This window comes from Heterocephalus glaber, unplaced genomic scaffold (assembly GCF_053883595.1).
Source record: "Heterocephalus glaber isolate CG9 unplaced genomic scaffold, H.glaber_assembly_v1.0 deba00001504, whole genome shotgun sequence".
In the NCBI taxonomy this organism is placed as follows: Eukaryota; Metazoa; Chordata; class Mammalia; order Rodentia; family Bathyergidae; genus Heterocephalus; species Heterocephalus glaber.
Window position 1 is genome coordinate 47,643,254 of NW_028258324.1, and position 23,663 is coordinate 47,666,916.

Sequence of the window (23,663 nt, forward strand, 5' to 3'; positions counted from 1 at the left end):
CTTGCACTGAATCCCATAAAATAATTCATACCCTCAGATTAAAGTGAGCTTTGTAACAGAGAACTGGAGACCGTGCTCCGTTGCTACTCTTTTGTCAGTGTGGTGGAATTTAGATCATGACACTCACAATCAAAAGTAGCTTTCTACCAAAGATCCCTCAAAATATTTTTCTGTAGGGGAAATATATTGAAATAAGACAAGAGGAACCATGCTACATTTTGTTAAGCTCATTTTCTAGGCTTAAGTGAAATAAAAGTGCCTACTACTGTACTGAGTGAGATTCTCACTATGTATGAGTTACCTAGTGAAGGGTTTTTGACATATTTGGGCTAATGGAAAACAACTATGCTTTGGAACAGATTTTAAGTGGGAGTTGATGTGTGCTGATCAGTTTTGAATTGATTTACAATTTATGAAGCACTTGGATGACAGAAAGAATGACTACTGGTTGAGGCAGCTTGGTGAAGGCCACAGGGATAATCAATAGAGGTCAACAGCACTGAATCAAAGCTGAGAATGGGTCCTGGCAGGAGCTCACACTAGTGCTGCAATGGCCACTAGTAACTGGTAGTAACTGGGAGGGGCTGGCCCTGTGACATATCTCTTATCTTTTCTTACATGGTATTTTCATGTCTACCAAGACATAATCTGTCTTAAATTATTGTGCATTTATTCTTGGAGGATATTTCAAATTGTATTATTTCTAAGATCAAACTCATACAGTATCTAGAAACCATGTTGGAATTTACACTGGAAAATTGGAAATAATATAGTATAGGATACCATTACAATATAGTGTGGAGTTTTATTTCTTCAAGAAGTATTTATGTCCTTCACTTTTAAATAGTTTGGCTCATTTTAACTCAGAACTAACTAACTTGTCTGCTTCTTGAAGCCACTTCTCTTTCCTCAGTGAAGGTCAGTGTCATCCTGTCAAGTCAGCTAGGCTCAAACTTGAATTTCAGAATTGTAGTGCCTCAGAATTGGAACAGACAAACTTTCAAGAGTCCTCAGTCTATTCACACATGTGGTGTTTGAACCCTTTACTGTCATATAATTTGTGACTTCCCAAGTATGTTCATTCTACTCAAAAATGATTTCTGCAAAATTTTGAGCACCTTCTGCAAAGAGGAGACTCCACTAGGGCAGGCCGAGTAATAGTGGGGACTATTAAGGTGTTTTGCTTAGAAAAGACTCTAGGCAGGGGGAGTTGTGGCCCACTTTATAGATGAAGGAAATACTAGAACTGAGTCTTGAAGGATGAGTAGAAGTGAGCCAGGTGTCTGGCAAATGTGTATTCCAGCTGAGGAATCTACAAGGGAGAAGTTCCAGAGTTACTACATATGTAATCTTCAATCTTGGTTTTCTTGTAATAGTGTTTACTTTATAGAAGTTGTGAAGATTAAATGAGAGAATATTATTATAATAGATATAGTGCTCACAAAATTATTGTTACAACTGCTACAGTAGATCTTTGCAAACATACAAAAGAATTTATATGAAAAGTCTAATCTAAAACTATCTCATAGGCTAAGGCAAATAGATAATCAAATCATAACAACTCTCCTTGCTGGTTAATGTTTTGTATTCGCCAAGAACCATATTGATTTCACTTTCCTTGCTCAGGTCGACCCAAGTCTCCAATTGTTCAACAATTCTGAAATTGTAACTCTATTTCCTCATTGCAAAAATAATTTACCACTCTGATATTGAGTTGTTTCTTAATAGTTTTGTAATAACACTCACATAGCACTATGTGCCAGATGCTGATGTTAACACTATTCAAATAATAACTCATTCATTTTTCATAGCAATCCTAGAAGACAGCTCCTGTTATTATCATCACCATTTTTAAAATACAGAAACAGATACAGGCAGGCTAAGTAACTTGCAGCCCTTAAGGGCAAAACTCAGATTCAAACAGGTCATGATTTCAGACATCCTGTTCTTTATCTCTACTGCATTCCTGAATCCAGGCAGCTCTGAGACTTACCAGACTGTTTCTGCATCTACAAAGCTGAAGTTAGAGGAACCATGTTACCATGCAGCAAGATAAATGTGACTTTGTGGCAGCTCATCTGGGTGCCACTGGGAGCAGGTTTTCCAAAGAGGCTAGAGATCAGTTTGATACAGTAATTCCCCAATTTAGAAACATTTGAGTTATGAACTTTCACAGATACCAATGGGACCTTGCATTACGAACTTAGTAGACCTGAAGAAATAGTGGAAGTAGCTTACATGTCTGCCAGACATTGTCAAGTTGTGTTGCTGTGTGCTTACTGCACAGTGTGATAGTGTACAGTAGTACAGTGCTCAGTCAAAGCCCAGGATGTCCGAAAGCAAAAGGAAAAGCAGTAGTGATGTGTGCGTGTGTGTGTGTGGGGGGGACTGATAGGTGTTTAAGACTTACTTTGCTGAACTTAGAAACAAATCTAATTTATGAACATTCCCCTAGAACTGAACTTGTTCATAAGTTGAGGACTTACTGTATTTGGGCTTCCCAGTCTTTCTTCAGCAGATTAAAGAGAATGTATGTCCACCTTTTGGTTTCAAGATCTTAAACACACTGGCCTTTGCTGAAATTTTGCATTCGATCCAAAGTTTGACCTAATCTAAACAGAGGGCCTGTGATCAGGGAAAAAGAAATCTCTGAGGCCTACAGTAGAACAATTCTTCCACCATATTTTAAATAGGGATTTCCATTTCTCAAATTTAGAAGTGGTTATTCCATTCCCATGGAGAATTTTACTGTTTGAATTTGCCACTGATGAAAATAGAGGTGACCAACAGCCTACCAGTACTGTCTCCTTGAGAGCTATACACAGAAGCCGTACTTCAGGACAGATAACATTGCTTACTCTAACTCCTGTGAGACATTCTGGCCTTGCTAAACTGTGAGTGAGCTAGGACTCCTTTTGCCTTTCTAGCTTAATGCCAAATCTGGAAACAGGTTTTCTTTGACCCTTCTTTATTGCCTGCACTCCACACTAGACCATTGAGATCTTAGTGCACTGATGACAAAAAAGCAAAGACATGTGAATTGCTAATTCCTAGAACAGAGCTGGCTTTAATGCCCCCACTTCCAGGACTTTCCAGGGTTGAGGAGCTTCCCAAGGCAGAGCTAGGGCCTATGTATATTAACATCTCAAAGTAATGGATTCAATTATCAGGTCTTGAAATTTATAGATGTGACAATGTATTGTGGGGTAAAAAAGCAGGAACTCAGGAGTCAAACTACCTCACCTTGAATCCCACTTTACCTTTTACTAGGTGAGTGGGCTTGTAAAATTTGCTTAATTCCCTGTAACTCAGTCTCTTCATTAAAAATGGCAATAATAGCATTTAGAATGGTAAGAATGTTGGTGAGCCCATGTGTATGACAGCAGCACAGGCTGAACCTTAGACAACCTGTACAATTATTGTTGGAGGCCAACACTTCTCTCTCTGTAATTGACAAAAAACATGGAGAAAAAAGATCATCAGTACGGATATGAGAAACCTCAACAACATTATAAGCCAAATTGACCTGACTGACGTTCATACAGCACACTACCCCAGATCCCAGACTACTCAACTAGACTTTCCACCAGGTGATCCAGTGCTAAAGTTATTAGAAGTTTTCTATATTTAATTTTTAACTTGATAAAAATGGAAATTTTATACAACTGTAGAACCAATAGAATAATTGTTCTTGATATTGTTCTCAATTTACAGTATATACAGCTTATTTTTTCCTGTTGATATGTCTACATTTATATTATTTACATGTTATCTCCTTTCAGAAAGTAGGATGACGTGTAACTTGGTCATCTCTCTTGTTCTCTTTTCCCTGGGATGTGAGTAGGCAAGAGACTATGAGAGAGATGAGAAGGTGAGTTTGAGGATGAGAATTCCTAAAAATATCTTTATGTGGGTTCGTATTTGATAGTAATAATGATGTGAGAGAAGAAGGTGGACCTTTGGCCATGCTATTATTTGTTGTTATTTTATTTAACTTTCTCAGAAACTATTATCACCTGTTTCATATTCCAGGAATGTGGTATTAGATGATGTCATAGTTAATTAAGATCCAAGATTTTTTTTCTATGCAAAAAATAGACTTTTCAACACCAGTTAAGAAAAGGGCTGGGGATTTAGCTCAGTGGTTCCGCTGCCTGCCTTGCAATCACAAGGTCCCAAGTTCAATCCTCAGTACCAAAAAAAAAAGAAAAGAAAAATGAAACAATGCAGATCCTATTCATAGGGAGATACAAAATGTATATTATAAAATAGTATATATAAAAATATAAAAAATTATAAATGTATATTATAAAATTATATACAATTACATAAAAATTTATGAGAAGGCAAGATAGTGTGAGCAAATATGTCTGTACTGAGTTGAATAAATCATTGTCCTGACTTCCCCTGGGTTTTGGTTACTGATGGCCTGCGACTGAGATAGATGTGCTTTTGCAAAGGCAGAACTGGAGGGAAGTAAATAAGCATAGGATGATCATCATGGCACCCTACATGTCGGTTAAAAAAAGTGCTAACAAAAAATGTGCTGTGAATTTTTGGAATTAGAACCTAAATTACTTTTAGAAATAAAGGAATCAGAGTGAGGACAGAACCAGTTATTTATTTAATGAAACAGAAGAGCCCTGATGGAGATCGTCTTGGTGCATTAGGAAAACAACTTCAGGGCTCCCGCTGACAGGACACATTTTGAAAGTACTATTAATTATAATGCGTTATTAGCTAACTGCAGGCAGCGGACATCCTTTGCATATTAACTAAAGTGCAATAGCCATTTAGCTAGTGGGGCCTGTCCAGTCTTTAAAATTGTCTTAATCATTAGTGAATTAGTTAAACTGTAACATTAAGAGATAAAAAAATCACCAGTGTCACTTGGGAACAAATCTAAACTGGTCTGGTTGTCAGATTTTCTCTGACATTGTAGGTGGATGGGTAACAGTGAACACAGTTCCAGAACCAGCCAGCCTCACCCTGACTTCTTCCGGTGATGCAGTATCACAAGATCATTGTTATGGGGTTTATTTCTGCTTAAGAGCTATGGCACTTGAGGCAGGGATGGTGCTGCCATATGCTTTATATTTAGTTCTCAATGATTTAGAAATTTATAATATACTTAGCAGATTTTTGAAACTACTGTTTCTTCCAGTGCTTTCTTTTATGGGCCATTTCACTAATTATTAATGGCTCCACTTTGGGAGGTCTGGAAATGATGCTGAAACTCAGTCAAGCCTCCTTGGCTGCCCTGGAGAGGGGTTTCAAGTGTCAGCTCACTGACTGTGAAGAGAAGCTCAAACTGTGCTTTTGGTTTATCTCTGGGTTGTGATGGCTGGCATATTTTTCTTCTGCCACATATAACCCAGACTTAATAAACAAGGCTTAATTGGCTTGGCTTTGAATTATGCTTTGAATACTGGACATAATCAGAAAATATGGAAACAAATTCTCAAGTGACCCAAGAAGTTTATTAGAAAAACACTTACATTTATTTTAAAAACTTTATATACAGTAAAATCAACATTTTGTGTTATATAATTGAGTTTAGATAAATATATACCCCGACAAACTACTACCATGCAATCAAAATAAAGAACAGTTCCTCACTCCTCAAAATTCTCTTGCTGCTCTTTTGTAAGTAGTCTCCAATTCCTTACATGCTCTATTCTGAAACCAGACCCATACTTTTGTCCTTTCTAGATGTCATGTCAATGGACTCAGGTCATGTAGCTCTTTGAGAATGGCTCCCTTTATTTAGTTAAATACATGTGAAATTCATCTATGTTGTTGCATACATCAGTTGTTCTTTTTTACTGCAGCATAGTATTTTATTGTTTGTCTTTTTCAGTTGAATGACAGATAAGTGTTTCTAGTGTTTTATGGTTATGAAAGAAACCATGGTAAACATTTGTGTACCAGTTTTTATGTGAGTATAAGTTTTAAATTTTTTTCTTGGGTAAATATGAGGATGTAAAATCATTGACTCTTATGATAAGTGTGTATTTATAAGAAACTGCTGAACTTTTTTATTGTTATAAAAGTATTTTAGTTATAAGATTTGTACAAACAGAAGGACATATACACAACCAAAGATTATAGTAAGGCAATAAACTAAAATAATAAAACACTAGCCATGTTACATGGAACATATTCAGTATCTTCGAACATTTATGTGGGCTCTCCATGATCTCATTCTCTTTCCCCTTCCTTTCTAATTTTTGTAATAGTTTCGCAGTTATCTTTACAGTTTTCTTCACACATATGTGTCCCTACACAATGTAGCCTTTGGCTTTGTCTCTTTTTCAATATATAAATGAAAACATGTTATATACTGTATGTTGTTTTTGACTTTTATTCTGTTTTATTGGCCTTTGTCTTTCCCTATGGCAGAAATTCACTCTTATCTAATATAATTTTATGACAGCCTCGACACAGGAAAGGGCAAACCTCCTTACATTGTTTCTCTATTTCAATAGTCAGAAATCAGATCCATCACCAAACACTCAATTATGTAATACAAATGCTAAGTTCCATTCACAAAAACAACAAATGTAAAAGTTCTCTAGAAATAAACCTAAAAAATACTTCTCTGAGAACAGTACTAAAAGGATGTTATAAAATATGTATATGTATATGAAATATTTTCAAAAGATTTAAAGCAAGACCTAAATAAATGAAATGACATATCATAGACTTGAATTAGAAAAAGTTATATTATACATATGTCAAATCTGCCAAAATTAATTATTAAGTCAGTTTAGCCATAATTACAATAACAACAGGGTTGTCTGTTTTTTTTTAAGAGTAGAAAAAATTTATTGGGAGAAAGAAAGCTTCTGCCTAGGAGAGACAAAAAGGGGACTGGAAAGTGGGTTGCCCCACAACAGGGTTTTTAATGAAACTTTACAAGCTTATCTCAGTTCCAATGAAAGAGCAGAAGGTCAAACTATTTTCCAGAATGGTTTTACTATTGTGCAGTCCTACCAGCCACGGTACAGTTACTCTGTATCTTTACCAGCACTTGGTATTGTCAGGTATCTTTTCATTATTGATTTCTAGTCTAAATTTTTTATGGTTACAGAATATACTCTGTAAAATTTCAATTTTTTTGCGTTTGTTAAGATATGTTTTGTGGTCTCAAGTATGATCGAGCTTGGCCAGTGCTTCATGTGCACTTGAAAAGAATGTATATTCTGCTGTTGAAAGGTACACTATATTAGAAATATCAATTAGGTTCATTTGTTTGTTGTTCAGGTCTTTTATATCCTTAATGATTTTTTGATCTTCTTATTCTGTAGATTACTGAGAGAGGAGTGTTGAAGTCTTCATATAGCTGTGGATTTATCTATTTTTTCTCTTTTATTTCTATGAATTTTCTTCGTATATTTTGAAACCCTGTTGTTATATGCATACATATTTATGATTGTTTATATAGTAATATCTCTCTCCATAGTGTCCTCCATAAAATTCCTTGTTCTGAACACTACTTTATCTACTACTACATATAACCACTCTAGCTTTCCTTTTTTAGTGTTTGCATAATATATTTTTTCTTTTTCATGCATTTGCATTTTTATATTTACGGTGGATATTTTGTAGATAGAGAATAGTTGTATCATATTTTGTGCTCAATCTTACAATCTCTGCCTTTTAACTGACTTTTTTTTTTAGAATAGTTGTATTTGCTGCCATATTACTATAGTTGGATTTATGTCTACCATTTTATTACTTATGTTCTACTTATACTACCTCTTTTATTTCCTCATTTTCCTTCCTTCTTTTACATAATTGAAATTTGTTGTTTAATATTCCTGTGTTTTTTTCTTTTTTGCCTTTTGCTATATCTCTTTGTATTACTTTTCTAGTGGTAGCTCCAGGGATTGTCTGACTGTTCAGCCCACTGAAAGTTAATATATTACCCCTGTAAGAGGGGAGGCCGTAGAACTATATAGGGGCTTTATGTAGTGCATCTCCATAGATTGAAAACCTTACCAGATAATATTATAATTTTTCTTTCAATAGTTGTACATATTGTAAATAACTTAAAATAGTTTTAAAGAATATTTACCCAGAAATTTATAATTTCTTCTCTTTTTCACTCTTGAAATTCCAATTTTCCTTTTAGTGTCACTTTCCTTTGGCCTATAGAGCAGATCTGGTGGCAACAAAAGTCTTTTAGTTTTTCTTTGTTTGAAAATGTCTTTTCTTCCTCTTCATTACTGAAGTGTATTTTCACATATGTTTCCATCAGCATATGAAGGACTTGTTTTCTTACCACTCTTGCCAGCCTCAATAGCTTCAGCCTTTTTTTTCTCTTTTGAGTCAAGGTCTCACTATGTAGTCTAGAAATAATATTTTTAGTAAATTTGTCAATTTGGAAGGATATATGGCATTTTATTCTTTAGGTATTAAGAATATTTACCCTTTGTTATATATAACAATTGCCCTCTTAACAATCCCCCCCTTTAAAAAAATACACCAGTATTTAATCATTAGGAGGAGTTACCAGGTTTTTATTACAATTTTTTCCTTTGCTTTTGTTTAGAAAGATTTTGTGTACTTCAAGGTAAGATAAATATTCATCCACATTTTCTTTTGGCTCATAAATATACATATATTTTATAGTTATGTATTATAAAATTACACACATACACACATATTTATTTTGGTTATTGTGAGGTAGGCAATTAACTTCATTTTTTCTAAATAGTAAATATGTGTTCATTACTAGTGTTATGCATTCTTTTCCCTAGATTGAAATATCTACTTTTTAAATTAGTATTTTTATGTAGTTGTGTATATTTTTGAGTTTTAAATTTTATTATGCCAGTATATCTATACCAGACTGTGCCAATTTTATAATATATTTTGGTGTTGGTGGAGTTAGTAAATGAAAATACTGTATAGGGCACCAGTTAAATTTAAATTTCAGATAAACAACAAGTTATTTTTTATCATATGTAAGTTCCCAATATTTCATGAGTTTCTGAAATTTGAATTTAACTAGGTGTTCTTTATTTTGTCTGGCAACTCTAAATTCCAATATCTGGTTATGCAAGATGGCCCCAGTCTTTTTCATTTTCCAGAGTACCCTATTATTTAAAGAAAAAGAATTCTTTGAAAATTGGTGAGTGAGTTATTTGGGATATTATTTCAGTATAATTAACACCCATAACACCAAAAAAGGTTACATTTTCATTCTTTAAAATAGAGTAACATTTAATCATACTAATTCACCCAAAGCAGGCTGATTCTTTTCTGTTACTCTCTCACAATGTATTTTCTTTTTCTTTCATAGCAACAAAAGTTCTTTACCATTCGTTATGGACTGAATGTTTCCATTTCTTCCAAATTCATATTTGAAGTTTTAACTTCCAGTGTTACTTTATGTGGTGATAGGATGTAATAAATGTATAAAGAGATCATAAGGGAAACACCCCAGTCCATGGTGGATAGTGCTATTGTAAGAAAAGGGACATCAGAGCCTTTCTCTTCCTCAAGTGAGGACACAGTGAGAAGCTGGCCATCTTCAAGTTAGAAAGTGAGGCTACACCAGGATCTGGATGGACTGGGACCTTGTTCTTAGACCTCTCAGCCTGCTGAAGTGCTAAAAATAAATTACAGTTGTTTAAACTCTGGTATTTTGTTATGGCAGTCCAAGCGGACTAATACACCATTAGAAGATTACATTATTTGTATATTGCATGACTATATTTCAGTTAAAAATTTTTAAACAATTATTATTTGAGTCTCAGAAAATCCTGCAATTTAAGCAGTATTCATGATATCTTTGACTTCATTTTATGTAGGAGCAAATGGTTGAAACTTTAGAAGACTGAAACTTTCCCAGGAAGATTTAGCTGAAGTCTTCAGTGCAGCTCGTTTATGAGAGCTAATGCAGGAATCACGGATCTCTAGTATTCCTGCTCAGGATTTGAAGTCCCTTACTACTTTCTCTGATGTAAAAGGCCATTCCATTTACTATGAGCAACTTCAACTTTTCTACTCCGTCTCAAATAAATCCACATCTTTATTTACTTGTCTCACACCCTCTCCTCTTTCCTAATATCAGTGAGAGTTTTTTGTTAAACTTTTTCATGCTCCACTTACTTCCTCTAACTTATCCTAAAATTCTTCTCTAACTCTCTTTCCCTTAGTCTAAAAACACATTCATACACTCTTCCATTGTAATAAAGTCTTGCACTGTTCTTTCAATTGCAGACCCATTTCTTTGCTTTCCACCATCTGCGTCTGAGAGAAAATAAATTTCCCCCAAATTTATTTTATACTATTATAAACATAATATACATGAACAGTGAAAACAAAACTTGGACTATATGTATTCCTACCATCTGAAAACCTACCATCTATAGATAACTATTAACCACTGTTAATATTTTCTCTCCCCTCTTCTCTTTCTAATTTTCACTCTCATAATTTCATCTGTCTCAAAATCTATATATATATTTAGTGTGTATATACATGTATAGTCTCATTCAATTTTATGCCATGTAGGTTTTTCAAATGATTTAATATTTTAAATTAAAATGTTTATTGTTATTTAATACTTATTTTAAAACAGATCATATAAAATAATGCATATCTATAATTTAGAAGTCAAATGATCTATAATTTAAAAGTGATATATTTATGCAGTAGTTCTCTGCATCATATTTCCCCATCCATGATAAGTCTCTCCTTACAGATAAAAATTTTAATTCCTATACTTATTTTGTTCCTAGTAGAAACAACTGACCTACTGAAAAGCAATGGTTAAAGAAGTTTAATGAATGTAAAGTTTAATGTTTGTAAAGGAGTGGGTTAAGTTCAAAGGACCAGTAAAGGATGATGAAGGGTCTAAGGCTAGCAATAGCGGAATGAACAATATTGGGACATCATCTCCAGCTTTAGGATTTAAAGGTACAATTCTGGTGGAATCAATTATCAGAACCAGATAAAAATTGTAGCTGTAAGAGAAAGCCTACCTAGGAGCTGTTGCCTTTGAACAAGAAATGCTGCCACTGCCCTTCTAGAGGTGTGTGTGAGGGTAAGAGCTGCAGGTGTAACCAGCCTGTTCTCTGCCTCTTTCTGTCCTCCTGTTTCCCAATAATGTATCCCATTAAGCAAACCCAACTGGAAGCCAAAGACAAGGAGGTCTTGTCAGGAAGTCTAGAGAGATTGGACTTCTGAGGCACAAATCAAGACGGAAAGGGTAAAAATAGATTTGGTGGCAGAAAGAAAAAATAGTGGCATATAGGCTTATCTTGATATCTCTTGCTTTATAGGTTTTGATTATGTTGACAATTTTTTATGATAAGCAATAATTGGGCTTCAGTGTTTTATGCAATTATGTAATTATTCACTACCAAACCATAGTATACTATGTCTCCTTTCTTATACCATTTCCTATCCAAGTGTCTTTCCAGAAATTAATAATTGCCTCATATTTTCATGTGTTTAATTTTCTATGTATTTTTCAAAATCTTCCAAATTATTGTGCATATGACCACACATATTAGAGAATCATTCAGTTCTATTTTTCCTTGGGACCTTCTTTTTCTAGGTCAGATATTGGCTGCTTTTCAGGCCCTGATGTCAGTTGTCCACCTATAACCTTTATTTTAGGATTTATTTTTGTAGCTCTCCTTTTGATGAATTCCATGGGTTCTCTTGTGATTTTCTCCTCTGTTTTGGTAGAGTATACTAGTTTCATGAAAAAAACGACCTAAAAGAAGTAAAAATTTGAGCTAAATCCCCAGCCTCACAGTAATTTTTTTGAACCCTTACTTGTCTGGTGATATCTGTATTCTACTTTTGCATTCAGTTGATAACATGCCTGAGGTAGAGTTCTACACTGAAAATTTTTTTCTTCAGAATTTTGAAGGCATTGCTCCTCAGCCTTTGAAATCCAGTTACTGTCCAGGCACTGCATGTTATAAATTTGTACCTTTGTATGTGATCTCTCTTTCCTTTCTAGATGCTTGTATGGGTCATAATATTTTCTTAATATTTGGTGTTTTGAAATGTCATAGTAAAATTTTATAGTGAATTTATTTATTTATTTATTTATTTGGCTCATATGCTTTAATCCTCAGTCTTATCTTCAGTTCAGCAAAATACTAGTATAGTGTATCATTGGTAATTTCTTTCCCTTCATTAATTTTTTTCTTTTACAAACTCTCATTATTTGAGTGGTGGTCCTTCTGGGCTCTGCCGGCTAAGTTTCACTTCTTCCCCCTTTCTCCAGTCTTTTCCATAGTATTTAGTTTGTGAATGGTTTATGTTGCTATCTTCAAAGTTGGAAATGCTATTCTTTGTTTATGTATGGAAATGTATGGTTTCATGCCCAGTAATGTGTCCACAGTTGGGCATTAGGGTTCTTCTTCTTCCCAACACCTCTTTCATAATCATCCTTCTTCCCCTTTACAAAAGAAAGGTATAGTCTTCATGGATTCTGATTCTCACTATGGTGTATTTCCTAGAGTGTTAAGCCTGTAGAGATGCCAAATGAAAGATATCTAGAAATAATTTTACCTATGAAACCTACCTAATTAACATGGCATAAGACATTGTATGTTTTGGCCTAAATACACAGAACATTGTAGAATTGGATAGTGACTAGTGTTTAGCAGACTTTACTGTGTAATTTTCAAATTATTGCTCTGGATGGAAAAACCTGTAAAAATGAAGAAAGCATCTTTAAGAAATACAGGAGACAGACTTCTGGCAGGTATCCATGCCTCATTTATGTTTACTTATGGAAAAATGAGAATTCAGACACGAGATAGTTATTACAGAAATGAATATTAACACACTTATTGGAATTGGAATATTAAGTTAGAAAGTGAGTCTGATTTAGAAAATTAGTTTGATCATGAGAACTGCATTTACCCACTAGGTTATGACAGTCTTTTTTCATGAATTGAATAATCTAAGTCTAAACAAGCTAAATTTGAGCTCTGATAGTTTAATAAAAATAAAGCATGTGACTAAATGCATGAAAATGAATAAAAGTAATAATATTTAAATTCTCCCAAACCATTCTGAGTATATCAGGTAAAGGAGGCTTCCTCTAAGTGAAACATGTGACAGTATAATTCTTTTGTTCAATCTTAGTAAAGCCTTTAGATATGCTATCCCCAAAGAGGAGAGTTATTGTAACAATTGGATAACAAATCTTTTTGTGTTGTGAATTCTTTTATTCAACAAATTTAAAGAAGAGTTAACTTGGGTTATTAGCTGATAGATTATTGAAGATAATGATCATGATGATGATTGCTATTGTTTTTCTGCTGGAGATACAGGGTTCTGGGGATTGAACCCAGGGTCTTGTATATGTTGGGCAAGCACTCCATTATTGAGATACATCCCCAGCCCCCAAAGTTATTTTTTATCATTAGTTTTTATGTTGTTTTTGGCTTTAACTTAGGAATGGATCATGGTATTGAACAGCATCATTCTTTTCATTCTTATCTATTTATGAAAACAAGATTGTCAATATTTATGTCTATAATAACAGTAAGTAATAACTGAATTTGTCATGAACACTGCTTTACTTTAGGAATAAGAACTAGCCATCCATTAATAGATCAATTAATTAAAACATAAGTCCATACTCTCATTGAAATAAGTTTCTAAAATAATTACCATTAAATTTGATAATATTAATTTATTAAGATTCATAGTATAACTTTTTCCTTTTTCATCAGTGATGTACCAATAATAATCATAAATGCTAATTCAATCCAGAAAAAATATGGTTAAACATTTTGACCTTTGTAGACACAAGAAATTTAAAAAATTTAAATTTAAATTATAGATATTTTTTGTAAGTATGTATAATAACATGATCAAAAATATTTTAAAGCACATATTTTCATTAGTTTAGGATAAAATTCTTCAGGGGAAATGGAATGAAGATATAGAATTTAAAAAGTAAAACTTCCAACTGTTAAAGTAAAATTTACATGTGTTTAGATACAGATAAAAGGCTTTATATATGTATGGAAAAGTTTATATAAGAAAAGCTTATGTATATAAGAAATATATCGTGTTTGTTTTGTATGGTTGATATGTAAATTCATTAAATTTAGTACAAAAATAAAGCACAATAATTTTTTGGGGGGGGTACCAGGGATTGAACTCAGGACCTTGTGCTTGTGAGGCAAGCACGGTGCCACTGAACTAAATCCCCAGCCCCACAGTAATCTTTTAAATGCAATATACACTGTATTCTGAAAATTTACATCCTTTTCACTTGTTTAAACACATAGTAAAATTTTAGATGTCAACTTAATAATTTGAAAGCTGCTGATTTATAATGCTTTTTATTTTCTTTACTATTTATACAACTGTAACTGTTGTTAAAAAAATTTTATTCCTTTTATAAGAATGCAGGTGATGGAAAGTAGAGATTATGTTTTCTAATCTTTTAACAAAGATTATAGGAGCTCAACTTCAGATTTATTGTATTATTTTTATCAAAGGGAGTAATTTATTCCTTTTCAGTTACCTCTACTTATCCTTCAAGTTAGTTTTAACCAAAACAACCACCAAGTGCAAATAAATAGTTCTCATTTTATCCCCAAAATGAGGATAAGGAAAATACTGTGAGACAGGAAAAAAACAAGTACTGTATATACAATAAACCAATATCAATTTTTAATAATTTAATCATTTTTATATAAAATTCAGCAAGGCTTAATCACTGAGGAATACATTTATTTTATTGACATAAAACAATAGTGTGTATATACCTTTAGCTAAAACCAGTGTTTTCATGGTAATTCTTTTTAATATGTACCAAATTAGATAGCAGTGATAACACTAATAGAGTGCTCAGAGTAGTTGGCAATAAATGTTTTCTCCTCAAGGTTACAAATACAGAATTGTAATTTCAAAAATATATATATTATATATATTTTTTACAGTTTATGCAGCACCTCTGCTTAGGACATTGTAAGCACAGATATTGCCTAAAACTTTTATTTGATACATATGTAATAATTAGGCTAGCAATAAGAAAGTGTGTTTATGCATATACATTGGTTTACGTTTATAACATTTCTACAGCTTCTGAGAATTACCAAAAAAGTTTGGTCTCTTCCTGTAATCCTGATAATTTACAGATGGATACAGTATTTTATTTTGTATTTAACATTATCCAAAATAATTAACATACAGATCCCTTAAAAATAATATAACTTAAGCAAAAGCAAATTTTAAAATACAAAAAGTCTTAAAACCTTTCTTGGAAATATTAAATTTGGGGTTAGGAATTAGATAGTCCAGTATCTAACACTGATTCTTACCATTCCCTTGTTCTGAGATTTTTTTTTTGAAGTAAAATATTATCTTTTTTTTTTTTGGTACCTGGGATCGAACTCGGGTCCTTGAACTTGTGCAGGAGGCGGCGAAACCGCTGAGCTAAATCCCCAGCCCGTAAAATATTATCTTAAACTTATAAAAACTTCTTTTATTTAAAAGAAAACTTGCAATTATCTTATATATGATAACCCTTTATCCTAACAAGATTTCTGGGAATATTAATTCTAGGTAACATTTACTGAGCATTCCCTTTATACCAAGCACTAGGTTTAATAATCCATGCTTAATCTTCGTGACAGTTGTCTGAGGTAGGTAATATTGTGCCCCTTTTCCATAAACCTGGTTCATGAAAGGCATAAGACCCAGATGGGATGCAGTTACCCTGGTTTTCTTGAACTCACCTTTACACTTTGAGCTGTGTGTGTGTGTGTATGTGTGTGTGTGTTAACGCCTTACTGGTTTCTAAGAGCACAGTGGTGACCATGTAGAGGAAAGTAGGGAGTGAAGTTAGAAAACACCCTTTCCTGGGTGTCAACAGCCAGATCCAGCAGGTGAGTGGCCAGACCAAGAAGTCTAATCATATTTTGAACTAGCTGAGAGAAAACTCATGTTTGTTTCAGAGCATGAAAATACTTCCACAAAAGTTAATACTTGGAAAATTAAGTGCTCAAGTTCATGTCTAATTTTTCTAAGTTTGAATCTAAACGGTGCTATTTTTATTTACTATAAAATATACTGTTGAAGACCTAAGGGTTTTTATTTTGTTAAACTAGTTCTTTGGTCCTTGTATAAGTTTTATTGCCTTCTCATTTATCATATATATGACATAAATATATATCATATATATTATATATAAAAATATATATAATATATATATTTTTTTTGTACTGAGGATCCAACTCAGAACCTTGCACTTGTGAGGCAGGCATGGTGCCACTGAGCTAAATCCCCAGCCCTATCCTCAATGTTTATTTTCAACACAATTAGCTGTTGGTTTTGGTGGCTTGTGCACCCTTGGACTGAAAAATTTTTAATTGCATCTGTACTGAACATGTACAGATATTTTTCTTGTCATGATTCCCTAAACAAAACAATGTAACAACTATTTGCACTTGTATTTACATTGTCTTATAAGTAATCTAGAGATAATGCAAAGTATACAGGAGGATTTATGTAGGTTATATGCAAATACTACCACAATGAGGAGTTTGGTGTCTGCAGGGGTAGTATGGGGCTCTGGAACCAATTTCTGATAGATACAAAGGATGATTCTCTTCCAGGAAAAAATTGTGGAAGGAAAACAATGAAAGGTACATTACATGGAGGAAGAAAACTTCAGGCTCTGAATATCTGATATTTGTGAGTAAGTCAAAATAACTAAATAGAAATTAAAAGTGGTCTTTGGGACATTTTAAAAAAACTTTACTACTTTGTTCTTCAATAAATGACACCAAGAATAGTGATTTGATATAAATTACATTCATCCCTTATAAAGTGGAAAATTTCTTTATAATTGTAACACTGGACTTCTCAAAGGCCATTAGCATTGTGAAATGGGGAACAGGAGCCACACAGGAACATTTTCCTGTTCCTCCCCTACTCAGAGTCTCTATAGGTCTGTCTAGAGTTCACAGTCTAGCACAAAGAGCTCTTGAATTATTTATGTTCACTTTGTTTTCTGAAGTAGCAAGTGAAAATAGTTCTAAGTTGGCCCAAAGGAAAAAAAAATAATCAAACTGAAAAGAAATAATTTCATGATGTTTCCACTGCCAGATTGCATACATGTGAACAATTTTAACCAAGAGAAAGAAAGAAGAAAATTTAAAAAGCAACTATTCTTTGAGTTTTTTCATTTTTAAAAAAGTACTTTAAAAAATGATTCTTTCAGTGTACATTAAAGCAAACATAAAGAAGATTGATTCAGTGTTCCACTTTGTGGGGAAAACAGCCTGAAGACAACTTTAGTGCCCTGCTAAGCCTTTGACATTCATCAGAACTATTCTTTCATATTTGTAAAGTTCACTACAAGTTAAAGTCTATTTAATCATCATTGCACTTTCAATTTTCCTATGTGGGTCAAAGTACTTAGAATTATGCCTACCCTATTGGTAGGATACAATACCTGTTAGTAACAGCAATAGAATAATAGTTTGGATGGAATCTATATACAGTTAAGACAAAGAAGGAAGGTCAAAGGGGAAGACTGTTCTGTGTTAGGGAACATGGTGTTTCCAGGAAAATCAAATAGGGATTTTGATCGAGTGTGAAGTTGAACATTCATGGTTTCAGGAGCCCACCCTTTGGAATTTTGAAGCCCTTCCTCTTCAACTTGCTTTGAATCATGCTAGTTCAGAAAAAAAATATATTTTTAAAGAATAGCAATCCTTTACTCCAAATGTCCCTAAATTAGATTGATCCAATTTATTGAGGTTTGGGGCAATATACAAAAGGCCTGACTCATGATTGAGTGTATTTTGTAACACAGCTCAGACAGCCAGGCTATGGTAAAGAGCAAAAGAAAATATAACCTAAAGAATGAACAGCAAGGATTTAGCATTATTTTGTAATAGGTATTAATATTGACTGATAATACAATCTAATCCTGGATATATGGCCAGGTAAAAACTTTTAAGTGTTTAGTCTTGTAAAAGCTATTTAGTCATTAACCAAAAGAGTGTTTTTTTTTTTTTCTGAGTATAGGAAGATTTTTGGTAGCTGCCCAAAATAAGTGTTTTTCTTCATAAACATATTTTGTCATATTCAGTAAACCATTCCACATGAGAATACAAAAAAAATAAAATGTTAACAAAATACAAATTTTAATAAACAAGACAGAAGCTGAGTAAGAGAAAGGGAAAAGTTAATTTTAACATGACTCTTATTGCTACTAGCTATACCTCCTTTAGTATGATATCTGTGGGTCCGCAAATTGCAAGTTAAGCATATTTAAATATATAAATATTAGTTGTATCTTCAGGTTTCCTGTCACTCATTTAATGAAACAATAATATATTAAAAGTTCTTCTATTTCAGGGGAACATGAAATAGGAATAAGGACTAAATAGGACTAAGAAGAAATAAAAATAGGTCTAAAGTAGGACTAAGAAGATTAGAACATCCTTGTCCTTTAGAGTACCAAAACAAGCTAGTTAGCCATTTTATTTACTTAATTACAAAGTCTAACTGCCAAAAATAGAGTCTCTAAGTTAAAAAAATACTTTTCTTGGTAACATTTGTTGACATTTCTGATCAGAGCCAATGAAACTCTTTTAAAAAATAAAGTAATACTTTGAAATGTGTGTATGAACTTCTCAAAGAATCATTTAAAATATATAATTTCCTTCCTGTTTTGTTCATATAGAAAACCGAGTTTTCTTTATACAGTCCCTGTAGCTCTAAGGAATTCCATTTCTATAGGAGCTTTTGACCGTTTGGCTGAACCACTCTTTTTCCGGAATTCTGCAGCAATTTCCTCAAAAGACTTTCCCTTGGTTTCTGGAACTTTAAAAAATGTAAACAGAGTAAAGGCCAGGACCACTCCAGCAAAGAGGAAAAACACATAAGGTCCACAGAAATCCTGGAAAAAGAGCAAACACAGAGTTACAATTAGCAGCTGTTTGACTTGTCTTCTGTTCAGTAAATTTACACAGTATTGGCCCACTTACCGCAATGTACTGGAAACACAAAGCTATAATGAAATTGCAAGCCCAGTTGCTGAACGCAGCTAGTGCTAAAGCTGTCGGGCGTGGTCCTTGGCTGAAGAACTCAGCCACCATGAACCAGGGGATGGGGCCTGGCCCAATTTCAAAGAAACTGACAAAGAGAAATATGGCTGACATGCTCATGTAACTCATCCAAGCAAACTTATCCTGAAAAAAGAGCAAAACAGGAACAAAAGTGAGGCTAGGACCATTGACTACTGTTCATTTCGTTAAGTAGCTTTTCACAGATTTCAGAGGTGGACGTAGCTCTCCTGCTAATATGTTTATGTACAATCAAGTGCCAGTTATTCTAGTTTTGGGACATGTTATTCTAGTCTGAATCATCTTAAATCCTTTGAATTCCATTACAGGAAATCCTCTGTATTAAGACTTTTTTTGATCCTTAGTCATTCTCTTCCTGTGAAAGTCAAGGCAAAGATCCAGTATCCTTTACTCCCACATATACCAAGGTGGCTGGACAAGGTGTCTGATTCCCTGTGAAGTGGTGAATGAGGATTCTAGGCTGAGAGCGATTCCAGGTACCTGCCTAGGGTCACAAAGTCATCCAGGTGACAGAATCAGTATTAGAACTCAATTGGGACTGACCCCAGAGCCTATGCTCTAGCCAGGTGATACACTGCCTCCCTCCTGGACAATAAGCACAAGTGACATGCTGGTATTTAGTCTCCAATGCCAAGAAACTAGTTCCTACTTTTTTTAACCTTTGACCTTTGTATTATGTACTGTTCCTTTGGCTTTATTTGATAAGTAACTTTCATGTTTTTGACCTACAAAGATCTTTAACTTGGAGCACAGAGATGTTGTCATGTGGTGACCAAAATTATCGGTCCAGGCACCAAACTCACCAGTAGCACAAGCCCCACTGACATGAAGATGGCACAGAAAAACATCCCACTCATTCCGATTAGAAACAGAGAGCGTCGTCCTGCCTTCTCCACAAGAAATACCTAGGAACATTTAAAAAAATAATGTTAGTTGTATGAGCCACAATATATTGTCTTCATATTTAAATCATTTTTTACTGCTAACAAGGTCATTTTAATTTAAATGGTTGGAAAGAAATAGCACTGTTTTTCCATTTTATGGATATAAGACTGAGGTAGAGAGTGACTTTTGCCCCGGGTGGCAGAAGTAGTGTCAGTGAACAAGTATTACTTTGGTCACATGGATTTGAACAGGCCACTTTAGAGTTAAAACCACAGTGTCACCACCACTATAGGATTATCCTTGTGGTATAGTAGTCAGAAACTGTATGTCTTGAGTCTCTTCCAATAGATCTATATTAAAAATAACAATTTTATCCTGATGCTTATCATTACTAGGGTTTGTGCACTACAGGCATCTGAAACAGGGCCAACTATTCTCAGGGCCAGTGTTCTCATCTGATGATCTCCCTGTTTGATAAAGTCAAATTATGACCACTTACCTAGCAACATACTGAATTTGATCATTTTAGTAAAATAGATCTGCATTTTTCTCTTGTACTTAAGTGTATGTGGTGCTGATATTGAACTATATATTTGAAAATGGCCTAAAGCAAAGAGTTAGAGTACTTTCTTATTCTAATTAAGGAAATATATCATTGATTCCTTTGAATCTGTGAACTTTTGCATTAATGGTTAAGATTTATGATCAGTGTTTGTTGAATAGACTCTTGCCTGTCTGATCCATTGAATACTACCAAGGCTGCTCCCCCAGCACACACACACTGACATACACTCACACCTGTCATAATTTCTCACTTCAATAAGTAAATTGGTTAGGCTCATCAATCTACTAGCAAATCAATAGCAACCCAATATCCTTAGTAGATTGAGCTCTGGCTCTGAAGCTATCTGAAAAACATTTTACCATTATCTTATTCATGTCAGAGTTCCAAATCAGTTCAGAAATAATGGTAGGCAAAGAGCTTACACTTAATTATTAAGAAGGAAGTGGGGAAAAAAATCTTCCTTAAATTCATAAAAATTCTCTCACATTTCACTAATCATGGCATTCAAATTGACTCAATTCCATGTCAGGCTACCAGTAAAATAAAAATGTTTCCTCAGCCATAATATCTCTGACTATATGTGTTTCTTTTGTTTATGTAAAATTATTTAATTGGATAATAAACTCTAAAGTGAGGGGCCTTAAAAAATGAGTTGGACTCTGTCCTTCAGGCTGGGTTTGAACTCAGGAATGCATATGACAATGGGTGGACAAGATCGGGGGCTGGAGGCACTGACCTGACTACAGCCCTCATCTCTGCCCCAGACCACATGCGTCAGTCAGATCCCAATACCTAGTTGGAGTTTGGTAGCCTCTGATTCTCCCCAGGAGTCATTTTTCTATAGTTCTACCAACTCATTAATGTGGAACATAATTCATTGGGAAGTGAGGAAAGTGTATATCTTTCCCCAAACACTAATTCAGAAAAAAAAAGATTATTTATGTTGTTTCTAAGTTGGTGAAACATTAATATATTATCAGTGCAGATTCCTATTTGCATATATTTACTTGAGAGGATGCGTGGTTTGGTAACATTAGTTAATTGGAGGCAGAAAAACTGGGTGCCTATAGTAGTCCCTTTTTTGTACTTTTTGAAATTTGAAACAACTTTTCAAAAATTTTTAAAATGTTATCTGTAGTCCAGAGGGTTAAGAAGATGATTAGAATTGATTATATTTAATTATACACTCATCTGCGCAAAAAACTCACAGAATCAAAGGATGAGCTCTAAAAAAGGTATATTTAAAATAATTATTGACACTTACAAAAATGAAATTCTGCACAAGTTTCTACTTTAGATTTTCTCAGGATTTGGGTTACTCATTTTTGACAACTTGTTGCTTTATATAGTAAATGCTGTTATAAATATACTTTAAAAACAAATCTCTATATTATAAAAAATGTTGAAATAAAATTTGTAAAAATATTCTAGGAGACAAAAAAGGCAAATAGTCCTTTGGATTGCATCCTGGTAAAGGCCTTCATCGATTCATAGTGGCCTTTGGCTTAACGGGGCAGTACCTCTAAAGTCATGTGTACAGAGACCCCAGTGTTCTGTTTGTTCTTTCTCTTTCCAAGGTCCAGCACTATTTAATGTAGCCTGGACAAACCTGTGTTTTGGTCTAGATAGCCAGGCTGCAATTTATTGACCACAATAAGGAAATAGTTAAAAGTTCATATGAAGACAATGAAAAACAAAGAGCTAAAATAGAGTATAGTATTATTACCAAAATTGAAAAGGATAAAAAAAAAAGAAAAGGATAAACATTTTATGCATTTTGTATTCAAAGCTAAAAATTAGCCCAATTATCCTCATTTTAGAATGAATTACATTAGTTCATAAATTTTTGTCTTCATTGTTTATTTTATTTTTAAATGTTAACTATTATTGTCAATATATTAGATCATTGGAAGATTTTTGACTTTAAGTAGAATATATAATCTCTTTTGTAGGAAAAACAATATATTTCTAGTGTTATGCTACTTCTACCCCATGCTCTCATGTACAATATTCTTTTTTTATCTTTTTTATTAGTGCATATTAATTGTGCAGATTAGTGGGCTTTATTTTGGCATATTTGTACATGCACATAATATACTTTTTTTCCCCCTCGGTACAGGGGATTGAACTCAGGACCTTGTACTTGTGAGGCAGGTACAGAGCCACTGAGTTAAATCCCCAGCTACATAATATACTTTGATCATTTCCCCTCCCCATTAACTCTCTTTCCCCTTTCCTCACCCTACCTCTGATCCCCTTCCTCTTTTCTAATTATCTCCCTTCTACTCATTTAATCTTCACTTCTCTTTTCCCTACTAGGCTCCTCATATAAGAGGAAACATGCAATATTTGACTTTATGAGTCTGACTTATTTCACTTAACATGATGATTTCTGGTTCTATCCATTTTCTTGCATGATTCCAACATGATTTCATTTTTTTTATGGCTGAATAATATGTATATATATATATATTTTTTTTCTTCTTCTTCATCCATTCATCTGTTGCTGTGCTCCTAGGGTGTTTCCATAGCTTATTTATTGTGAATTGCACTGCAAAAACATGGGTATGCTGATATATCTCTACCTTATGCTGACTAATTCTGTTTAGGACTATGCTGAGGAGTGGTATAGCTGAATTAAATGGTATCTCTACTTTTTGAGGAACCTCTATACTGATTTCCACAATGGCTGTACTAATTTACATTCCCACTAACAGTGTAGAAAGAGTTTTTCTCCCATATTCTCACCAGAATTTATTGTGTTTTTGTATTCTTTTTTTGGTACAGGGGATTGAACTCAGGACCTTTTGCCTGCGAGGCAGGTGGCGGAACCATTGAGCTAAATGCCTGGCCCTGTGTTTTTGTATTCTTAATGATGGTCAGTCTCATTGGGGTGATATGGAATCACAATGTAGTTTTGATTTGCATTTTCATGACTAAAGAGGTTGAACATTTCTTTCAAGTATTTATTGACCATTTGTACTTCTTTTGAGAAGTATCTTGTTCAATACATTTGTCATTAGTGATTGGGCTATTTAATTTCTTGGTGTTAGGTTTTTTTGAGTTCTTTATGTACTCTGCATGTTTGTAGGAAGAGAAGTTAGCAAAGA

At 33.8% G+C, this 23,663-nt stretch overlaps 1 protein-coding gene across 3 annotated transcripts in view; it reads right to left on the reverse strand.

Moving 5' to 3' along the window:
* Positions 1-14,651: 14,651 nt before the first annotated feature.
* The window catches only part of Slc2a2 (solute carrier family 2 member 2), a 29,782-nt gene continuing 20,770 nt past the window's right edge, over positions 14,652-23,663 (reverse strand). For all 3 annotated transcript variants that reach the window (XM_004834593.3, XM_087186976.1, XM_087186977.1), the window contains exons 9-11: positions 19,907-20,008; positions 19,005-19,208; positions 14,652-18,916 (exon numbers count right to left, since the gene is read on the reverse strand). In XM_004834593.3, coding sequence (XP_004834650.1) covers positions 18,716-18,916; positions 19,005-19,208; positions 19,907-20,008 — 507 coding nt within the window. In that variant the 3' untranslated portion in view covers positions 14,652-18,715. The remainder of the gene's footprint in view (positions 18,917-19,004; positions 19,209-19,906; positions 20,009-23,663) is intronic.